Genomic DNA, 24,225 nt, shown 5'->3' on the forward strand with positions numbered 1-24,225 from the left:
TGCACATCCCCTTTTCCTAATCGGCCACCATTCAGATAGTAATCTGTTTTCCTGTTTTTGCCACCTCACACTTATCCACATTAAATTGCATCTGCCATGAATTTGCCCACTCACCTAACCTATCCAAGTCACCCTGCATCCTCTTAGCATCCTCCTCACAGCTAACACTGCCGCCCAGCTTCGTGTCATCCGCAAATTTGGAGATACTGCATTTACCAAGAGTGGTGAAATTGTGGGTAGAATAGAAGTCTGACAAAGAATATAGCACAAAATAGCTCAGTTGCAGATATGGGCTGAGAAATGGCAGATGGAGTTTAATCTAGATAAATGAGAGGTGCGGCAAATGCAAGGAAACATTACACTGTGAAGGGCAAGGTCCTTAACAATGTTGCTGAGCAGAGAGATCTTGGGGTCCAAGTTCATAGCTCCTTGAAAGTGACTGCACAGGTTAAGAACAGTTATGGAATGCATGCTTTTGTTAGTCACAACAATGAGTTCAAAAGTCAGGAGGTTATGATACAACTTTATAAACTCTGGTTAGGCCACATCTGGAGTATTACATATAGTTCTGTTCGCTCGACTATAGGAAGGATGTTGAGGTTTTAGAGGGCATGAATAAACTTGGGTTGCTTTCTCTGGAGCGTTGGAGGCTGAGGGAAGATCTGATAGAGAGAATAGACAAGATCATGAGAGGCATAAATAGAGTGGACAGAGAGTATCTGTTTCCTAGGGTTGAAATGTCTAACACCAGAGGCTGAATTGAAGGTGAGAGGGGGTAGATTCATGGGGAATGTGAAGGGTGCTTTTTTACTCAGAGAGTCACGGATGCCTGGAATGAGCTGCCTGGTATGGTGGTTAAGGCAAATACATTAGAGGCTTCTCAGAGCTGTTTGGGTAGGCACATGAATATATGGAAGATGGAGGGATATGGACATTGTGAGGGTAGGAGGGATAATGTCTGGGTGTTTTTGATTTGCTGGTTTGGCACAACATTGTGGACCAAATGGCCTTTTCCTGTGCTTCACTGTTCTATGTTCTGTGACAGAGGTCCCCAACCTTTTTTGCACTGCGGACCGGGCGGGGGGGGGGGGGGGGTCGGGCGTTGTGGGGGGTAGCAGTCAAATGTGTTGTTTACCCAAAAGACTACAATGACCATGAAGCCTTGCGCGGGCACCAATACGCATGCGTGTCGTGACCTGCCGATTCCTCCCCCCACCCCGCCCCCCCCCCAGCAAATCCTTTTTGGCGATTCTGTTCATGGGGGTGGGTGTTAATCACTACCAGAATATAGGTGATGAGTGGGTAATACACTCAATTTTGTTTCTCAAAAGGTTTATCTAACGAATTTAATATTAAACACAGAGCGCATATTTTCTTCGCATGGATATAATGATAAATCAATTATCAGGGGAGCTTGAAGTAAGCATTGAATGAACTTCCAGTAGAAGTGGCAGAAGCAGGTTTGATATCATCATTTAAAGAAAAATTGGATAGGTATATGGACAGGAAAGGAATGGAGGGTTATGGGCTGAGTGCAGGTCGGTGGGATTAGGTGAGAGTAGCGTTCGGCACGGACTAGAAGGGGAGAGATGGCCTGTTTTCGTACTGTAATTGTTATATGGTTATATAGGTCACTTGTAAGTCAATAGCATCATAACATTTTAAGTAATATTTGGATATTAAACGCACAGCACTTATTTTCCCCATATGAACATATAAAATCATTGCAACACACCAATATCAGTGGGAGCCCTGGGCTTGTTTCCCTGCAACAACACCGTCCTATCGAGGGGTGATGGGAGACATCGATACTCAAAGGGGTTTCCTGATGTCCAGTCTATTTCACAGTTTAGTTTTCGTTGCATTCATTGCAGAAAACTCCGCTTCGCAGAAAAATGTTGGAAATGGAAGCAACGTTTTCAGTGCTTTCGTGGCTATCTCAGGATATTTAGCCTTGACTTTGATCCAAAATGCCGACAGAGACGTTATGTCAAACATACTTTTCAGCCCGTCGTCCTTTGCAAGCTCGAGGAGTTGATCGCCTTCCCGCCCTGACCACGGATGACGCGCGGGTCATGACCTCGCATGCGTAATGGCTGATCAGTGGCCTGATAGGGAATGAGGAAAGGTGCAGCTGACCAAATCATATCGCTTCCTCGCAGTCCGGTAGCGCATGCTCTGCGGCCCGGTACCAGTCCGCGGCCCGGTGGTTGGGGACCGCTGTTCTATGATCACCCCTCCGCAGGAGTTTCCCCGGATCGTGAGCGAGGGAATTTGTTAAACGCCTACGAGATTGATTTTTAGGGAAGTTTGTACTTGGGGAAAGGCTATCTTAGATTGAGTATTGGGTAATAACCCAGATCTTATTAGGGAGCTTTATGTAAAGGAACCCTTAGGAGGCAGTGATCATAATATGGTTGAATTCATGCTGCAATTTGAGAGGGAGAAGCATAAGTTACATGTATCACTAACGCAATGGAATAAAGGGAATTACAGAGGCATGAGAGAGGAGTTTGCCCAAGTGGATTGGAGGATGATAGTGGAGGGGATGACAGCAGGGCAGAGGTGTCTGAAGTTTCTGGGAATAGTTCAAAAGGCACAGGATAGGTATGTACCACAGAAGAAGTTCTGAAATGGCAGGAGTAAGCAACCATGACTGACAAGAGAAGTTAAGGACTGCATAAGAGCCAAAGAAAGGGCACATTAGGTAACAGGAGTGAGTGGGAGGTTGGATGATTGGGAAAATCCAACAAAAGGCAACTAAAAAAGCTCTCAGAAAGGAAAAGATGAAAAATGAGGGCAAACTAGCCAATAATATAAAGCAGGATACTAAAAGTTTTTTTCAGTGATATAAAGAGTAAAAGGGAAGTGAGAGTTGATATTGGACCACTGGAAAATGATGCTGGTGAAGTAGTAATGGGGGACAAAGAAATGGCAAATGAACTTAACTGGTATTTTGCATCAGTCTTCACTGTGGAAGACACTGGCGGTGTGCCAGAGGTATGTGAGTGTCAGGGAGTAGGAGTGAGTGCCATTGCTATTACAAAGGAAAAAATGTTCGGTAAACTCAAATGTCATAAGGTGGATAAGTCACCTGGAGCAAATGGACTACATCCCAGAGTCCTGAGAAAGGCTGCTGAAGAGATAATGGATGCATGGGTCATGATCTTTCAAGTATCACTTCATTCTGGCATGGTTCAGGAGGACTGGAAAATTGCAAATGTCACTCCACTCTTTAAGAAGGGAGGAAGGCAAAAGAAAGGAAATTATAGGCCAGTTAGCCTAACCTCAGTGGTTGGAAAAGTGTTGGAGCCTATATTAAGGATGATGTTTCGGGGTACTTGGAGACTAATGATAAAATAAGTCAAAGTCAGCATGGTTTCTCTGAAGGGAAATCTTACCTGAAAAATCTATTAGAGTTCTTCTAGGAAGTAACAAGAAGGGTGGAGAAAGGAGAGGCAGTAGATGTCATTTAGTTGGATTTTCAAAAGGCATTGATAAGGTGCCACACATAAGGCTGCTTAACAAGATAAAATCCTATAGCATTCCAAGAAAGATGCTGGCATGGATAGAGGAATGGCTGACAGGCAGAAGGCAGAGAGTGGAATAAAATAGACTGTTTCTGGTTGGCTGCTGGGCGTCAGTATTGGGACCGCTACTTTTCACATTTTTTGTCAATGATTTAGATAGTGGAGTTGATGGCTTTGTGGCAAAGTTTTCAGATGATACAAAGATAGGTAGAGGGGTAGGTGGTGCTGAGGAAGCACTGCTTTTACAGCAGGACTTAAACAAATTGGAAGAATGCGCAAAATAGTGGCAGATGGAATACAGTGTTGGGAAATTAATGATAATGCATCTCGGTAAAAGGAACAATAGTGCGGACTATCATCTAAGTGTGCAGAAGGTTCAAACATCAGCGACGCAGAGAGACTTAGGAGTCCATGTGCAAGACTCCTAGAAAGTTAACTTACAGGTTGAGTCTATGGTAAAGAAGGCAAATGCAATGTTGGTATTTATTTCAGGAGGAATAGAATATAAAAGCAAGGAGATAATGCTGAGTCTTTATAAGACACTAGTTAGGCTGCACTTGGAGTATTGTCAATAGTTTTGGGCCCCGTATCTCAGAAAAGAGGTATTTTCATTGGAGAGAGTCCAGAGGAGGATCACGAGCATGATTCCAGGAAGGAAGGACTTAACATATGAAGAGTGTTTGGCAGCTTTGGGCCTGTACTCACTGAAATTTAGAAGAATGTTGGGGGGCTCACATTGAAACCTACCAGATATTGAAAGGACTGGATATGGTGGATGTGGAGAGGATGCTCCTTATGGTGGGTGTATCCAGAACTAGAAGACACAGCCTCAAAATTGAAAGGCGACCTTTTAGAACAGAGACAACGAGGAACATTTTTAGCCAGAGAGTAGTGTATCTGTGGAATGCTCTGCTACAGACTGCGGTGGAGGCCAAGTCTGTGGATATATTTAAGGTGGAAATTAATAGTTTCCTGATTGGTCAGGGAATCAAAGGATACGACAAGAAGGCAGGTGTATGAGGTTGAGTGAGATCTGGGTTTGGCCATGATAGAATGGCAGAGCAGACTTGATGAACTGAATAGCCTAATTCTGCTCCTATGTCTTATGGTCTTATGGAGCAGGTGGTCACCAGAATCCCCCTTGGTTCCCCCTTGGCTAAAGAGAAAGAGAAAGGAAAACAAAAACAGTTTTACAACAAGACTGTGAAAAGCCTACCAGTCCTGAAGCCAGGAGATCTGGTGCAAATACGAGATTACGATTTTGACACATGTTCCAAGCAAGGATCTGTGCAAGGGGAAGTAGCTCCACATTCTTCCCTGATCCAGACAGAGAGAGGGACACCTGAGAATGAATCCTGTGGAGTTATGGCCACTAGCTCCAACCCATAGCCGTGACACATCACCTGTCAGTTCATCAAAGGGGCCAGCAGATGTAAAAATTGAACACATTGATCAGAGTTCTCAGAAAGACACTAATATTAATGCAGCAAATGAAAGCAATACATCTGTGGAAACAAATAGCAGACTAAAAAGGATCACCAAGCCATCCCAAAGACTGATTGAAAGTTGTTAAGTGAATAAAGGGCTGTATTTCATCATTGTAATTGAAGTTAATGTAGATATCTTTGGTTGGAAAAGTTTATTGTTCCTTGCAGGTTTATGAGCACATAGTAAGTATTGTGTTTGTTTTTCTTTAAAGGGGGAAGATGTGTTTTTATGTGTGTACATAATAAAGAACTTGGTTCTCAGTGGGCAATGCGGATGGTTCAGCCCAGGAGTTTAGGTGGTAACCTTGTCCCATATGCTCAATGTTAATCTGAAGCTGTTCTGTAAATAAAAATGTGCTAATGTTTACCCACACCAGATCCTATTCCCACAAAGAACTAAAGCCTGCAGGTAACTCCAGGTCAGGGTCTTCAAAAGAACCCTGAAAGGGAAAAATAAAGGTATTAAAGGTAGAAATGGAGATGTTTCCAAAGATGCAAGCAAACGAGTCGCCGTTAGGCGCCATCATTCCTTCTAAGCTCCGCCTCCTTGTTTCCATTTTGTTAGTACAAGTAAAGTACATTTGCACACTTCCCAGCAACAGCCCTCACATGTTCCAAACTGATTTATTGTTCCAGGAGAGCCAGAAGTAGTCTTGGTGCCAAGTTACTGGCAATGAAATTGGGAAAGCTTCCTGCAACAGTAGCTGCCAGAAGCAGGCTCCTAGCACAGTAATTTGTGCTTCAGAAACTGAATGATATATTTTTAAGTACAGGAGGACTATATACCTGTGAGTTTTCAGACTGCAGGGCAAAGCAAATTAGTACACTGTGGTTCGTACTAAGATAGATACAGGTCTAACTGCAAAGTTGTACAAGAGAATAGAGTCATAGAGCACTACAGCACAGAAACAGGCCCTTCAGCCCGTCTAGTCCATGGAGAACTGTTACTTTGCCTAGTTATATCTGGACCATCCTCCTCCATACCCCTCCCATCCATTTATTTATCCAAATTATCATAAATGTTGCAACAAAACTGCATCACTGGAGGCTCATTCCACACTCTCACCACCCTCTGAGTGAAGATGTTCCCCCCCTTAGGTTCCCCTTAAATATTTCACTCTCCACCTTTAATGTATGACCTCTAGTTTGAGTCTCACTCAACTACAATGGAAAAAGCCTGCTTGCATTTACCCTACCTATACCCCTCATAATCTTGCATACCTCTGTCAAATTTCCCCTCACTCTCCTCCACTTCAGTGAATAAAGTCCTGAACCATTCAACCTCTCCCTATTCCTCAGGTCCTCAAGTCCCAGCAACATCTTTGTAAGTTTTCTCTGTACTCTATCAATCTGATCGATATATTTCCTGCAGATAGGTGACCAGAATTCTCCAAATTTGGCCTCATCAATATCTTATACAACTTCAACATAACATCTAAAGTCCTGTACTTAGTGGTCTGATTTATGAAGGCCAATGTGCCAAAAGCTTTCTTTATAACCTCTCTTAAGAATTAAGAGAATCGAGACTTGAATAATCACTAAGGCTTCACTGATGTGTCCATTTCGTTAGTAGGATATAATCTGGTCTGACTTTGGGTTCCCTGGGAGAGATGGACGAGACAGCACTCTATGGATTGGCAGTGAAGCAGCCAACACCCCCTGTCACCTTGATTCTTATGGATGTAATCTGGTGTTACAAGTACAAGGAAGGTACTGCTAATTTAATTCAGATCTCTTTTCCCTGTTGAAAATACATTCAGTGGCCACTTTATTAGGTACACGTATACACCTGCTCGTTATATAACCATATAACAATTACAGCACGGAAACAGGCCATCTCGGACCTTCTAGTCCGTGCCGAACTCTTACTCTCAGCAACTTGCACCCAGCCCATAACTCTCCATTCCTTTCCTGTCCATATAGCTGTCCAATTTAACTTTAAATGACAACATCGAACCTGCCTCAACCACTTCTGCTGGAAGCTCGTTCCACACAGCTACTACTCTCTGAGTAAAGAAGTTCCCCCTCATGTTACCCCTAACTTTTGCCCTTCAACTCTCAACTCATGTCCTCTTGTTTGAATCTGCCCCACTCTCAATGGAAAAAGCCTATCCATGCTAACTCTTATCTATCCCTCTCATAATTTTAAGTACCTCTGTCAAGTCCCCCCTCAACCTTCTACGCTCTAAAGAATAAAGACCCAACTTGTTCAACCTTTCTCTGTAACTTAGGAGATGAAACCCAGGTAACATTTAGTAAATCTTCTCTGTACTCTCTCAATTTTGTTGACATCTTTCCTATAACTGTACACAATACTGCAAATTTGGCCTTAACCAATGCCTTGTACAATTTCAACATTAAATCCCAACTCCTATACTCAATGCTGTGATTTATAAAGGCCAGCATACCAAAAGCTTTCTTCACCACCCTATCCACATGAGATTCCACCTTCAGGGAACTATGCACCATTATTCCTAAATCCCTCTGTTCTACTTCATTCTTCATTGCCCTACCATTTACCATGTATGTCCTATTTTGATTAGGCCTACCAAAATGTAGCACCTCACATTTTTCAGCATTAAACTCCATCTGCCATCTTTCAGCCCACTCTTCTAACTGGCCTAAATCTCTCTGCAAGCTTTGAAAACCTATTTCATTATCCACAACTCCACCTATCTTAGTATCATCTGCATACTTACTCATCCAATTTACCACCCCATCATCCAGATCATTAATATATATGATAAACAACATTGGACGCAGTACAGATCCCTGAGGCACACGCTAGTCACCGGCCTCTAATCTGACAAACAGTTATCCACCACTACTCTCTGGCATCTCCCATCCAGCCACTGCTGAATCCATTTTACTACTTCAATATTAATACCTAACGATTGAACCTTCTTAACTAACCTTCCGTGTGGAACCTTGTCAAAGGCCTTACTGAAGTCCATATAGACAACATCCACCACTTTACCCTCATCAACTTTCTTAGCAACTTCTTCAAAAAATTCAATAAGATTTGTCAAACATGACCTTCCACGCACAAATCCATGTTGACTGTTCCTAATCAGACCCTGTCTATCCAGATAATTATATATACCATTTCTAAGGATACTTTTCATCAATTTACCCACCACTGATATCAAACTCACAGGCCGATAATTGCTACGTTTACTCTTAGAACCCTTTTTAAACAATGGAACAACATGAGCAATATGCCAATCCTCCGGCACCATCCCCGTTTCTAATGACATTTGAAATATTTCTGTCAGAACCCCTGCTATTTCCACACTAACTTCCCTCAAGGTCCTAGGGAATATCCTGTCAGGACCCAGAGACTTATCTACTTTCATATTCCTTAAAAACACCAGTACTTTCTCTTCTTTAATCATCATAGTTTCCATAACTACCCTACTTGTTTCCCTTACACAATTCAATATCCTTCTCCTTAGTGAATACCGAAGAAAAGAAATTGTTCAAAATTTCCCCCTTCTCTTTTGGCTCCGCACATAGCGGTCCGCTCTGATTCTCTAAGGGACCAATTTTATCCCTCACTGTCCTTTTGCTATTAATATAACTGGAGAAACCCTTTGGATTTATTTTCACCTTACTTGCCAAAGCAATCTCATATCTTCTTTTAACTTTTCTAATTTCTTTCTTAAGATTCTTTTTACATTCTTTATATTCCTCAAGCACCTCATTTACTCCAAGCTGCCTATATTTATTGTAGGTCTCTCTCTTTTTCCGAACCAAGTTTCCAATCTCCCTTGAAAACCGTGGCTCTCTGAAACTTTTAACCTTTCCTTTTAACCTAACAGGAACATAAAGGTCCTGTACCCTTAAAATCTCACCTTTAAATGACCTCCATTTCTCTATTACATCCTTCCCGTAAAAGAAATCGTCCCAATCCACTCCTTCTAAATCCTTTTGCATCTCCTGAAAGTTAGCCTTTCTCCAATCAAAAATCTCAACCCTGGGTCCAGTCCTATCCTTCTCCATAATTATATTGAAACTAATGGCATTGTGATCACTGGACCTGAAGTGATCCCCAACACATACCTCTGTCACCTGACCTATCTCATTCCCTAACTGGAGATCCAACACTGCCCCTTCTCTAGTTGGTATCTCTATGTATTGCTGCAAAAAACTATCTTGCACACATTTTACAAACTGTAAACCATCCAGCCCTTTTACAGAATGGGCTTCCCAGTCTATGTGTGGAAAATTAAAATCTCCCACAATCGCAACCTTGTGCTTACTACAAATATCTGCTATCTGCTTACAAATTTGCTCCTCCAGTTCTCACTCCCCATTAGATGGTCTGTAATAAACCCCTATAAGCGTCACTACACCTTTCCTATTCCTCGATTCCACCCAAATAGCCTTCCTAGACGAGTCCTCTAATCTATCATGCCAAAGCACCGCTGTAATATTTTCTCTGACAAGCAATGCAACACCTCTCCCTCTTGCCCCTCTGAATCTATCACACCTGAAGCAACGAAATTCAGGAATATTTAGTTGCCAATCACACCCCTCCTGCAGCCATGTTTCACTAATCGCCACAACATCATATTTCCAGTATCAGTCCATGCTCTAAGCTCATCCACCTTCCTTACAATGCTCCTAGCATTAAAGTAGATGCATTTAAGAAACTCTCCACCTCTTACTCTCTGTTTATCCCTAATGGTGCAAACAACTTTGTTATCTTTTTCTTCCTTCTCCCCTACATCTTCGGTCTGAGCACTCCCATTCTCTGTCCCCTGCCTATCCTCCCTCACACACTGTCTACTAGTTTTCTCTATTTCTGAACTAACCTCCTCTCTCCTAGTCTCTTTAATTTGATTTCCACCCCCCCAACCATTCTAGTTTAAAGTCTCCCCAGTAGCCTTTGCAAATCAAGTGCAACCCATCCTTTTTGTACAGGTCACACCTGCGCCAAGAGAGGTCCTAATGATCCAAAAACTTGAATCTCTGCCCCCTGCTCCAATCCCTTAGCCACGCATTTATCCTGCATCTCATTCCATTCCTACTCTCACTGTCGCGTGGCACAGGCAGTAATCCCGAGATAACTACCTTTGCGGTCCTTCTTCTCAACTCCCTTCCTAACTCCCTATATTCTCCTTTCAGGACCTCTTCCCTTCTCCTGTCTATGTCATTGGTACCTATATGTACCACGACCTCTGGCTCCTACCCTCCTACTTCAGGATATCTTGGACGCGATCAGAAACATCCCGGACCCTGGCACCAGGGAGGCAAGCTACCATCTGGGTCTCCTGACTGCGTCCACAGAATCGCCTGTCTGACCCCCTAACTATCGAGTCCCCTATTACTACTGCCCTCCTCTTCCTTTCCCTACCCTTCTGAGCTACAGGGCTCAGAACGTTAATGTTAATAACGGATGTTAATGCAAACATCTAATTAGCCAATCATGTAACAGCAACTCAATGCATAAAAGCTTGTAAATATGGTCAAGCGGTTTATTTCTTGATCAGACCAAACATCAGAATGAGGAAAAAATGTGATCTAAGTGACTTTGATTGCTGGTGCCAGGTGGCTGGTTTGAATATCTCAGAAACTGCTGACTTCCTGGAGTTTTCATCTAAAGGAGTTTCTACAGTTTACAGAAAATGATGCAAAAAACAAAAATAACTCCAGTGAGAGTCAGTTCTATGGGTGAAAATGCCTTGTTAATGAGAGAGGCTAAAGGAGACTTGAACAAGCCAGACTTGTTCAAGCTGACAGGAAGGCAAGATTAACTCAAATAACCAAGCTTTATACCAGTGGTGTACAAAAGAGCATTTCTGAATGTACAACTGTTGAACCTTGAAATAGATGGTATGTAGCAGCAGGAGACCACACCAGATTCCATTCCTGTACCTAATAATATGGCCACTTAAGATGAGAGTTATAAATGTGTAGATCTATTTACTTGATATGGGGGGTATATTGGTATGCTTGTCAACACAGTTCATCTGTCTAAAGCTGCAGAGTATTATTGATTGGACAGCTAGCCAGGCCTTTAATGGAAATGAGGTTATTGTCAATTTTGAAAAGCACAGAAACTCAGCAAATAAAGACAACTGGCTTGCTTTATTCAACCAACACACATAAAAGTTGCTGGTAGTTGGAGGGGGAGGGGGAGATCCAAAATGATAGGAGAAGACAGGAGGAGGAGGGATGGAGCCAAGAGCTGGACAGGTGATAGGCAAAAGGGATACGAGAGGATCATGGGACAGGAGGTCCGGGAAGAAAGACAAGCAGTGGCAGGGGGACCCAGAGGATGGGCAAGGGGTATATTCAGAGGGACAGAGGGAGAAAAAGGAGAGTGAGAGAAAGAATGTGTGTATAAAAATAAGTAACAGATGGGGTACGAGGGGGAGGTGGGGCATTAGCGGAAGTTAGAGAAGTCGATGTTCATGCCATCAGGTTGGAGGCTACCCAGATGGAATATAAGGTGTGGTTCCTGCAACCTGAGTGTGGCTTCATCTTTACAGTAGAGGAGGCCGTGGATAGACATGTCAGAATGGGAATGGGATGTAGAATTAAAATGTGTGGCCACTGGGAGATCCTGCTCTCTCTGGCAGACAGAGCGTAGGTGTTCAGCAAAGCGGTCTCCCAGTCTGCGTCGGGTCTCATCAATATAAAAAAGGCCACATCGGGAGCACCGGACGCAGTATATCACCCCAGCCGACTCACAGGTGAAGTGTTGCCTCACCTGGAAGGACTGTTTGGGGCCCTGAAGGGAGGAAGTGTAAGGGCATGTGTAGCACTTGTTCCGCTTACACGGATAAGTGCCAGGAGGGAGATCAGTGGGGAGGGATGGGGGAGACGAATGGACAAAGGAGTCGTGTAGGGAGCGATCCCTGCGGAATGCAGAGAGAGGCGGGGAGGGAAAGATGTGCTTAGTGGTGGGATCCCGTTGGAGGTGGCGGAAGTTACGGAGAATAATATGTTGGACCCGGAGGCTGGTGGGGTGGTAGGTGAGGACCAGGGGAACCCTATTCCTAGTGGGGTGGCAGGAGGATGGAGTGAGAGCAGATGTACGTGGAATGGGGGAAATGCGCTTAAGAGCAGAGTTGATCGTGGAGGAAGAGAAGCCCCTTTCTTTAAAAAAGGAAGACATCTCCCTCGTCCTAGAATGAAACGCCTCATCCTGAGAGCAGATGCGGCAGAGATGGAGGAATTGTGAGAAGGGGATGTCGTTTTTGCAAGAGACAGGGTGAGAAGAGGAATAGTCCAGATAGCTGTGAGAGTCAGTAGGCTTATAGTAGACATCAGTGGATAAGCTGTCTCCAGAGACAGAGACAGAAAGATCTAGAAAGGGGAGGGAGGTGTCGGAAATGGACCAGGTAAATTTGAGGGCAGGGTGAAAGTTGGAGGCAAAGTTAATAACGTCAACGAGCTCTGCATGCGTGCAGGAAGCAGCGCCAATGCAGTTCCCCCCCCTCCTGGTCTTTCTTCCTGGACCTCCTGTCCCATGATCCTCTCGTATCCCTTTTGCCTATCACCTGTCCAGCTCTTGGCTCCATCCCTCCCTCTCCTGTCTTCTCCTATCATTTTGGATCTCCCCCTCCCCCTCCAACTTTCAAATCCCTTACTCACTCTTCCTTCAGTTAGTCCTGACGAAGGGTCTCGGCCTGAAACGTCGACTGCACCTCTTCCTAGAGATGCTGCCTGACCTGCTGTGTTCACCAGCAACTTTTATGTGTGTTGCTTGAATTTCCAGCATCTGCAGAATTCCTGTTGTTTGGCTTGCTTTATTTTTGGTGTGGTCTGAATTTTGAAATTGCTATGTTTAAAGATGTAAAATATGCAAGATGTTATCAAAGGTGCACAGAGATCTTTTAAATAAAATAAAGCCAAAGGGAAACATGGATAGGACAAAAAAGAATGTAATGGTCAGAGTGTCATTTTGCATTTGAGATGTCAGAGGTTGCTAGTAGGATCATTGCACTTGTCCCTGTTTTGTGGAGTTCAGTACTCTAAATTTAAAGTACTGCAAATTTAGAGGATTGCAAAGGTTTTTAAAAAGAAACAATAAATATTTTAAAACTATAAGTTTGAGGAAATGGGGCTGACTTGTCAGTTCTGTTAGAAATAGCTCTTTTAATACATTCAGTTGGCTTCTTTCATGCTGCAAGATTCTATGAATCTAAATGCATACTGTCACCATAGGTAATGGAGTTTGGGACGTAGAAGTAAGTCATAGTCATACTATATTGATCCCGGGGGAAATTGGTTAATTAAGGATAATTCATCTCATTGGAATCTGAAACTTCTTTGGATTTTGTCCAATATCTCTTTTATAGAGTAACTCAATTACATATACTGTACTAGAATGGTTTTTTTTCATTTGATTCACCTGTGAGGCAAGCTCTGTATTGGTGCTAATTTTGATGTTCACTCATATCAAACAGAAATTAATATTCAAAAGATTTTTGTCAATTTTACCTCGACTGACATTTTGTCCGACTACCTGATCTCCCAAAGAAGATCAATGAAACAATGGCTGAAAAGTTATTTAACCACATTATGCATTCTCTTGCACCTATCTGTTGCACATCGGCTGCTTCTCAATCTGTGTCTGTGTGTAGTTTTTCATTGATTTTATTGTATTTCATTGTTCTACTCTGAACACATGCAAGCAAAACAATCTTAGCATAGTATCTGGTGGCGTATCTATACTTAGATAATAAATTTACTTTGAACTTTGAACTTGAACTATCATCTCCCTTACATTGGTAGCACACACAAAATGCTGGAGGAACTCAACAGGTCAGGCAGTATCTATAGAAAGGAATAAACAGTCAATGTTACCGGCCGAGACCCTTCTTCAGGACTGATATTCCTGTTGATTGTCCTCCAGCAGCTCTCTCCATCTTCATCCTTCCCTGTACCTCTCTCTACTTTTCCATTTTTAATTGTCTGATTGTCTGTCTCTATCATCCACCTGCATCTTTATCCCAATTCCAAACCTCTCATCATGCTCCTCTACTTTGCTCTATCTACCCTTCATCTTTCACTGCTCCTCAGACTCCTGATTCACCATTTCCCCCTCTCTTCTGTCTTCCTGGCTGTCTTCCTTCTCCACGATGTCCTGATATGAAGTTTTGACACAAAGCATCAACAGTCCCTTTCCCCTGCTCGACCCGCAGAGTTCTTCCAGCAGAATACTTGAACCTACCAAAGGGAAGTGCTCCTTGTTGAGGAGGGACCGGGATCTGCTCTAATTTGCCTACTGTTACAACAGATCAACAGTAGATGCCATTTCACTCAGTATATGGTAGTACATAGTGACAGAATTGAATTGAAAATACACTTGGACTAATGTTAACTGTCCTGTGCTATCACCAGTGGGATCATCAGTTGATCTGCCACCTGTCTTCAGGAGTTTCGGCCCGCTTATGATCAAGACTCCCTCACTGGTGAGCTTAAAAACTTGGCATCTGCCTCTATCAGAGTTGTTGGTCGCTTCCATCCAACAGATAGTCTTCTCTTCAGGTGTCTATGCAACCACTGAAGGGTTTGCAAAAGATGGATACACTGTCCGACTATCTGCCCCTCTGGATGTACTTGGTCCACACCCATGATGATCCTGTCTCTGCTGCCTCAGCTGGTTGACTTGATCTCTCTTCGAGTGAAGCCAAGGTCACGCAACCACTTCTGGAAAGTGAACGCAATAAAGCCAAGGCAACCTACTTCGAATGGATAGCATGAGACCTTCCACCCTCTGTCTCTGCACTCTGATCTTAATTCTGCATACATGGTTAACTTGCGCTTATGGGCTTCATCGATGTTGTCTTCCCAGGGGACTGTGAGTTCACCAATAATCACTTCTCTACTGGTGTCAGACCATGCGATTATATATGGATGCAATGTGGTGAAAGCTATTTGCTCCAGGAAACTGCCTTTCCCATCCAGGTCGGCCTTGACACACCAATCATTGGCTGAAGAAAGTATGCTTGATTGTGGGCTTGCGCTGTACACCCTTGACTTCGAGCCTTCTTTCTCAAATGATATACGATGTTCTGTGCAGCATGGGGCATGAGATAAGTTGTGCTGCAGTACTCTCTGCTCAACCACTTCTGTTACAACTTTGAGAACATTGTTATGTCTCCAAGTGTACGTGCCACTGGGAAGATTGACTCTGCATGCACTCAAAATATGTTGAAGTGTTCCCTTCTCACCACAAGCAGCACACCTGTCTGTCTTATCTTCATACCAGGTGCTGAGGTTGGCAAGTGTTGGGAGCAGGTCGTACGCTGCTCTGCATAGAAAAGAAATGCGGAGTGGTTCCATCTGCCACAGGACATTCCAAGATAGATGTCGTTGTTCAACACTTTCCCACCAGGTCCAAGCCCCTTGTTTGGCCAGGCCAGCTGTTTTAGCTAACCCCTTCTCCTCTTCTACCTCTCACATTTCTTGCGTTACAAGCTCACGGCGTTCCTTACCTGTTGAAGATGATCACCACTTGTTGGTTGTCCATCCAAGTCCCTGGCGGCCTAGCTGGGTAGCCCCAACCATCTCCTTGTGCTTCAATCTAGACTCTGCCTCATCAACTTCTACATGGGCTGACCACTTCCTGTCTGATCTCACATCCAGCTGGGTGTTCTTGATGACAGGGTCTTTTGAGTCTCGAAGCATCAAGAATGATCTTACCTTGGCTACCTTAACATCTTCAACAATAGATTGCACTGGGATGGTAAGCTTTGTCTGGCTACTGTGGACTGCAGCATTGGTGAGGCTGCTCGATACTCCAAGCCACTTCTTCACACACTTGTTGATCTTCTGTTCCATTGCCTCAACATGGGACATTGCCACTTCATAGACAGTTAGTGGCCACATTATCCATTTCAGCAGTCCGTACTGCAAGCACCACAACTTCAACTTGCCAGGCAAGCCACACTTGTCGACAGACATCAGACCTCTGCTGATCTGTTCTCCTGTCTCTTGAACCCTCTTGGTGTCTCTCAGCTCCTCTTTGTATCATCGCCCGAGGCTCTTAACTGGTTGGTCCTGAATGGATGGAATCTCCTCTCCACAAAGGGTGAAATGAAAGTCAACCAGCTTTCCTCTCCTAAGAAGAAGACTCCATGACTTCTTGGTCTTGAACTTCATTCTTCCCCAATCCATTAGCTCCTCAGGTCTAGATAGTACACTTTCCACTGCCTCCGCCATCAAGTGCGACACCTGGTCCCACTGATTCTGCAGCCCTCACAATGACCTCGATGGCTAACACAAAAAGGATGGATAAAATCGCGTATCCCATTGGGATTCCAACATCCAAGCTCTGCGACCTAGTTGAAAACTACTGAGTGGAAAACCTCATCCGGAAATCGTTGTCATACTGCATGACGAAGTTCCTCACCTTAGCAGGAATCCATAGGAATTCCATTGCAAATTCAATCAGGGCATGGGGAACAGGACCATACGCATTTGCAAGATCAAGCCAAACTGCAGCCAGATTTCTTCTCAACCTTTTCTGCTCCTGGATGGTATGCCATATCATACTAGTATGTTCAAGGCATCCTGGGAAGCCTGGTATTCCTGCCTTCTGTACAGATGTATTTACCAATCCATTCTCTATCACAAATGAAGATATTCTTTCTGCTAGAATGCCAAACATAATCTTCCCCTCTACATTCAGGAGTGAAATTGGTCTGGACTGATTCACTGTAGTAGAATTCCCTTCCTTAGGGATGTATACTCCTTCAGCCTCACTCCATGACAAAGGAACAACACCTTGTCTCCACACCACCTTTATCAATCTCCACAAGTATTTCCTCAGCTCTTCACACTTCTTGAACACCTTATACGGCACCCCATTAAGTCCTGGCACTGAACTTGACCTTGCCTTTCTGATGAACCGTTCGACTTCTGCCAGTTTGGGTTCTGACAGATCGAACTTCACTCGTGGCTTGGTAGGCTTCACAAGCCCTGAAATGTCAAGCAAAGGAGCCTCCCGCTGTTCGTTAGAGTAAGTGCTTGCCAGGTGATCCTCAAGTTCTTGTTGAGAGATGTTAAGCTGCCCGCTCTTACTTTGTTCAAACAATTTCTTTGTGAACTGGTGAGGGTTCTCAAAGAAGGACTTTCTTGCCTTCCCTCTCTTCTTTTGCTTTTTACGTTGTGACTCTGCACGATGGAGTGATGCTAACTTTAATCGAAAATGCTCCCGGGGATCAGCAAGCCCTGGCTTGTCACCCTCACTTGCTATCTTCCACCTCTGTCTCTCTCTCCTCAACCTACTAATCTCCTTCTGGCGCCTGCTTGGTGTCTGTGTGGGCTTTGCTTTCTTCAACTCAACCAAAACGGTACTTTCCAACATCGTAAATCATATCGCCCATCACTTCCAACTTTCTCTTTGATATTCCCATGAGAGTGTTCTCCAACATCATACTGATATCCTCATCAAACACACACCAAGCCTTCTCATCTGCTATTACTGGCCACTTGACCTTCCTCTTCTTCTCATCCTCCTCATCACCGACATATATGTACCTTGATAATAAATTTACTTTGATTTTGACTTTAATTATCTGTTGCTCCAGCGCAGCATACTCCATTGATCTCCTTCTCACAGCTGCCAACACTTAGCCTGCCAGCTGCAGTCCATTGGCAATGGGACATGTGACCAAACACAGACCATTCTTTTAGTTACAGAGAAGTTTGTGGCTCAGTGAGAAGGAATGTGCAAGAGTATTTCCAGGTATTTGAAGGGACTAATTTCTGAAGATCACTGTGTGCAGGCTAGATGCTCAGAGCACTGTCAAAGAAATTTGGAATAGTTACACACCCTTGTGTTTAATCTGCCTGTTCTTGCGGCTGTAGGAGTAAGGGATTTGGGTGACACACACAAAATGCTGTGGGAATGCAGGCAGCATCTTTGGAGCGTGCGCGGCCTCTCCGGTGATGATATCTGTTATCTGTCAAATAGGATACTGTGCACAATTCTGATTTGATGGAGGCAGACGTGAGAGCATGGAGGAACATCTGGTGAAACTTCTGAAATGCCTGCCTCGCTGCCGCTGCTACTGTGTGATCCGAAATCTCCGGAGGGGAAGGCCCCGAATCCTCGGCTTTGCCTGTTGCTTGGCGGCCGAGGCCGGGGTCGAAGCGCTTGGCAGAGATGGTGCTCGGTGCTCGGTGTCAGAAGGCTGGTCAGAGGCTCAAAGTCCTCGAACGGACTCAGAGTTGGACTGTGGGCGGGTGCTTCCAGGATGCTGCATCGGCAAGTTTGCGGTGCTGGAGGTTCATGGCAGGGAGAGTTTTTCTTCCTCCTACCGTCTACATAGAAACATAGAAAATAGGTGCAGGAGTAGGCCATTCGGCCCTTCGAGCCTGCACCGCCATTCAGTATGACCATGGCTGATCATCCAACTCAGAACCCTGCACCAGCCTTCCCTCCATACCCCCTGATCCCTTTAGCCACAAGGGCCATATCTAACTCCCTCTTAAATATAGCCAATGTACTGGCCTCAATTGTTTCCTGTGGCAGGGAATTCCACAGATTCACCACTCTCTGTGTGAAGAAGTTTTTCCTAATCTCGGTCCTAAAAGGCTTCCCCTTTATCCTCAGACTGTGACCCCTCGTTCTGGACTTCCCCAGCATCGGGAACAATCTTCCTGCATCTAGCCTGTCCAATCCTTTTAGGATTTCGTACTTCTCAATAAGATCTCCCCTCAATCTTCTAAATTCCAACGAATATAAGCCTAGTCGATCCAGTCTTTCGTCATATGAAAGTCCTGCCATCCCAGGAATCAATCTGGTGAGCCTTCTTTGTACTCCCTCTATGGCAAGAATGTCTTTCCTCAGATTAGGGGACCAAAACTGCACACAATACTCCAGGTGTGGTCTCACCAAGGCCTTGTACAACTGCAGTAGTACCTCCCTGCTCCTGTACTCGAATCCTCTTGCTATGAATGCCAGCATACCATTTGCCACCATTTGCCTTTTTCACCACCTGCTGTACCTGCATGCCCACTTTCAATGACTGGTGTATAATGACACCCAGGTCTCATTGCACCTCCCCTTTTCCTAATCGGCCACCATTCAGATAATAATCTGTTTTCCTGTTCTTGCCACCAAAGTGGATAACCTCACATTTATCCACATTAAATTGCACCTGCCATGAATTTGCCCACTCACCTAACCTATCCAAGTCACCCTGCATCCTCTTAGCATCCTCCTCACAGCTAACACTGCCGCCCAGCTTCGTGTCATCCGTAAACTTGGAGATGCTGCATTTAATTTCCTCATCCAAGTCATTAATATCTATTGTAAACAACTGGGGTCCCAGCACTGAGCCTTGCGGTACCCCACTAGTCACTGCCTGCCATTCTGAAAAGGTCCCGTTTATTCCCACTCTTTGCTTCCTGTCTGCCAACCAATTCTCTATCCACATCAATACCTTACCCCCAACACCGTGTTTTTTAAGTTTGCACACTAATCTCCTGTTTGGGACCTTGTCAAAAGCCTTTTGAAAATCCAAATATACCACATCCACTGGTTCTCCCCTATCCACTCTACTAGTTACATCCTCAAAAAATTCTATGAGATTCGTCAGACATGATTTTCCTTTCACAAATCCATGCTGACTTTGTCCGATGATTTCACCACTTTCCAAATGTGCTGTTATCACATCTTTGATAACTGACTCTAGCACTTTCCCCACCACCGATGTTAGGCTAACCGGTCTATAATTCCCCGGTTTCTCTCTCTCTCCTTTTTTAAAAAGCGGGGTTACATTAGCCACCCTCCAATCCTCAGGAACTAGTCCATAATCTAAAGAGTTTTGAAAAATTATCACTAATGCATCCACTATTTCTTGGGCTACTTCCTTAAGCACTCTGGGATGCAGACCAGCGTGAGGTGATGGGCTATCAGGACTTTGAGACTTTTTTTTTACCGTGCCCATGATCTGCTCTTATCAAATTACGGTATTGCTTTGCACTGTTGTAACTATATGTTATAATTATGAGTTTTTTGTCAGTTTTAGTCTTGGTTTGTCTTGTATTTCTGTGATATCATACTGGAGGAATATTGTATCATCATGCATTTCTAAATGACAATAAACGAGGACTGAGTGTCCTCATAATCTAATAATCTAATCTAATTAAACAGTCAACATTTTTGGGCCGAGACCCTTCAGAAGGATTGAAAAGAAAGTGACAGAAGCCAGAATAAGAAGAAGTACATGTTAGCAAATGATAAGTGAAACCAGGTGAAGAGGAAATGGGTTCATGGGGTGGGGGGGTGAAGCAAGAACGGGGAGTGCATAGGTGGGAGAGGTAAAGGGACCTGAAGAAGAAATCTGATAGAACAGTGGACTATTTAAGAAAGGGAAGAAGAAGGGGTACCAGAGGGCAGGTGATGGGCAGGTGAGGCAAAGAGATGAGAAGGGAACCACAATGGGGAATGGGAAAAGAGAGAAGGAGGAAGATGGTTACCCTCTGGTCAGACAGCATCTATGGAGAGAAATAGCTGGTATTTCAGCCTGAGATTCTTCATCAGGACCTCAAGCGCAAGTATATATTTTGAGCAGCCTGCAATCAGAAATCTGAAGTTTGAGAAGATGTTGCTCACCCAAGTTCACTGATTGAGTACATAAGGCATTGACTCACGGCAGCTTAGTGTTTAAAACAGCAGCCAATAGGAGATTGGAAGTGTGAGAAGACGTAGCTCATTCAGATTCGCCAGTTGAATACATAAGGTATCGACTTGCAGCAGTTTGGTGTTTAGAGCAGTGGCCAACCAGCGATCGGGATTGATTGGCAAGAACAAATTAAAATAAGGTAGGGGCATGTGGAGTGTCTATTGTTGGAGCAGCCATTGTTGAAGTGGACAGTGTTAGACTAGAGATTTCGAGGCTTTAGCTCATCAAGGCTTCAGCAAGGAGAGGCTTGAGTGAGAGAAAGCCAAAGGCTAAGTGTTGATTTTTTTTTTCCCACAGTTTATTTATTGTTTTTGATTTTATTTGCTTAGTTGAAAGAGTACAGATGCCAGGTAGGACAGTTGAATGCTTCTCTTATGGAATGTGGGAAGGCAGGGAGACCTCCAGTGTCCCTGATGACTTCACTTGCAAGCAATGAATCCTACCACAGCTTCTAGCGTTAAGGAGCTGCAACTGGAACTGGATGAACTTCGGATCATTCGGAATGCTGAGCGGGTGATAGATAGGACATGTAGAGAGGTAATTACACCCAAGGTGCTGGTCACGGGAACTGGGTGATTGTCAGGAAGGGGTAAGGGATTAAACAACCAGTGTAGAGTACGCCTGTGGCTATCCCTCTCAATAACCCTTTGGATACTGTTTGGGGAGGGGGTGAATGACCTAGCAGAGGAAAATCACAGCACTTACATCTCTGGTACTGATTCTGGCTCTGTGACTGAGAAGAGAAGGGGGGAGAAGAAGTGAGCTGTGGCGGTAGGGGATCCTTTAAAGAGCGGAACAGAAAGGAGGCTCTGTGGACAAGACTGAGATTCCTGGATGATATGTTGCCTCCCATGTGCCAGGGTTCGGAAAATCTCGGATCAACTCCTCAGGAGGGTGAGCAGCAGCGGTCATGGTCCACAAACGTATCAATGGTATAGCTGAGAAGAGTAATGGGGTTCTGCAAAGTGAGATCAGGGAGTTAGGTGCTAAGTTAAAGGGCAGGACCTCCAGTGCTGTGATCTCAAGCCACCCGTGTCATGTGCTAGTGTGGTCAGAAATAGTAAAAAAATACAGGTTAAAACATTGCTAAGGAGATGGTGCAGGAAGACATTGGATCATTAGACTCCCTTCCAGGGAAGGTGGGACTGTTTGCACCAGAACTTGAGGGGTCTAATATTCTAGCAGAAAGGTTTGCTACTGCTGAGGGGGAGGTTAACCTAGAGTTGTAGGGGATGGGAACCAGAGTGCCAGAACAGTTAGTGGTGAGGTTGTGGAGACGGATGTTGTTAAGACCTCAGGTAGAGACTGGAATCAAAAGGTTGAGCATTCTGCAACTAATGTCCTGAGATATGTAAGAAGTATTGTAGGAAAAGCAGATGAGCTCACCTATGATATTATCGCCTTTACTGAGACTTGGTTGTAGGAGGGTCAGGACTGACATCTCAATATTCTGGTGTTCTGTTCTTTTAGACGCAACAGAGCAGGAGGGATTAAAGGAGTAGGGGTGACATTAGTAATCAGGGAGTGCTCAATCAGGACAGACTGGAGAACTTGTTTAATGAGGTGTTATGGGTGGAACTGAAGAATAGGAAAGGTATGCCCACATTGAGGGGGCAAAATTACAGACTACCTAACAGTCCATGGGATCTAGAGTAACAAATTTGGAGAGAGATTGCAAACTGTAGCAAGAAACATAATATAGTTGGTGATTTTAACTTTCCAAATACTGACTGGAAAAGGACTAGATGGAATAGGATTTGTCAAATGTATTCAGGAAAGTTTCCTTACTCAGTATGTAGAAGTTCCAACGAGAAAGTGTGTGCTATTTGATCTGCTATTTGGAAATGAGACAGGGCAGGTGACAAGAGTGTGTGCAGGGGAGCATTTTGGATCGAGTGATCATAATGCAATTAGTGTCAAAGTAATTGTGGAAAAAGATGGTCTGGTCCACGTGTTGAGATTCTAAATTGGAGAAAAGACATTTTTGATGGTATCAGAAAGGATCTGGCAAGTATGAATTTGGACAGAGTGTTTTCTAGCAGAAGTGTACTTGGTAATTGGGAGGGCTTCAAAAGTGAAATTTTGAGAGTACAAAGCTCATATGTGCCTGTCAGATCAAAAGGTAAAGATAACAGGTTTAAGGAACCTTGATTTACAAGGGATATTGAGGCCCTGGCTGAGAGAAAAAAAAAGTTGCAGAGCAGTTTTTGGCAAGTTGGAACAAATGAGGGACCTATGGAGCATAGGAAATGCAAGACAACACTTAAGAAAGAAATGAGGAGGGCTAAAAGAAGGTATGAGGTTGCCCTAGCAGAAAAGCTGAAGGAGACACCTTGGTTCAACAGATATGTAAAAAACAAAGGATTGCGAGGGACAACATTGGTCCTCTGGAAGATCAGAATGGTAATCCATGTGTGGAGCCAAAGAGATGGGGGAGATCTTAAACTGATTTTTTTCCTTCTGTATTTACTCAGAAGATGGACACAGAAATGAGGCAAAACAGCATTGACTTCATGGACCTTGTACAGATTACAGAGGAGGAGGTGTTTGCTGTTCTGAAGCAAATGGATAAATCCCCAGGGCTTGACAAGGTGTTCCCTGTGACCTTGTGAGAGGCAAGTACAGAATTCTGGGGCACTAGCAGAGATACTAAAATCATCCTAAGTGATAGGTGAGGTAGTGGAGGATTGGAGGATACTAATGTTGTCCGACCTCTTCTGGGGCAGGTGGGACCTATACAAAATGGCGGGTTGCACTTGAATCCAAGGGGGACCAATATTCTTCTGGGCAGATTTACTAGAGCTGTTGGAAGTGGTTTAAGCTAATATGGCTTGGAGATGGGAACTAGTATAATAGAGCTAACGATGAGACGCAGGTTTACAAGCAGGTGATGGGTGTAACATGAATGTAAGGAAGGACAAGCCAATGATTGGGTACAAATGCAGACAGAGCAAAGAGTTAAATTTTACCACAGAGACAAAATTCAGAAGTGTGAAGAATGCAGGATTGAAAGTGCTGTATTTAATGCGTGTAAGGCTTTTGGAATAAGGTGAACTTGTAGCACAATTAGAGATTGGTATCGAAAGGTCAGGCAGGAAGGCATAGGCGGTGGTATGGCTCTTAGTAAGAGATGAAATTACATCTTTAGGAAGTGGTGACATAGGGTCTGAGAATGTCAGATCTTGGTGAGTGGAGTTGGAAAGGTGAAAAAACCATTATGGGAATCATTTATAGGCCTCCAAATAGTAGCCAAGATGTGGGGTTGAGATTGCAAAGAGAGCTGGAAAAGGCAAGTAATAAGGGTAATTACACAATTGTAATGGGGGACTTCAATGTGCAAGGGGTTCGGGAAAATGAGGTTGGTATCGGATCACAAGGAATTTGTTGAATGCCTATGAGGTGTTTTTTAGAACAGCTTGTGCTTGAGCCTACTCGGGCAAAGGCTATCTTAGATTGAGTGTTGTGTGAAAACCCAGATCTTATTTGGGAACTTAATGTAAAGTGACCCTTAGGAGGCAGTGATCATAATATGATTGAATTCAGACTGCAATT

The 24,225-nt window shown here is 44.0% G+C and overlaps 1 protein-coding gene across 6 annotated transcripts in view; it reads left to right on the forward strand.

Annotated features, from left to right (window-relative positions):
• hspbap1 (hspb associated protein 1) overlaps positions 1-24,225 on the forward strand; it is a 327,701-nt gene that overhangs the window by 169,839 nt on the left and 133,637 nt on the right. For all 6 annotated transcript variants that reach the window (XM_072260933.1, XM_072260937.1, XM_072260936.1 and 3 more), the window contains one exon: positions 6,591-6,727. In XM_072260933.1, the coding sequence (XP_072117034.1) occupies positions 6,591-6,727 (137 nt within the window). The remainder of the gene's footprint in view (positions 1-6,590; positions 6,728-24,225) is intronic.

This window comes from Mobula birostris, chromosome 6, assembly GCF_030028105.1.
Source record: "Mobula birostris isolate sMobBir1 chromosome 6, sMobBir1.hap1, whole genome shotgun sequence".
NCBI lineage: Eukaryota > Metazoa > Chordata > Chondrichthyes > Myliobatiformes > Myliobatidae > Mobula > Mobula birostris.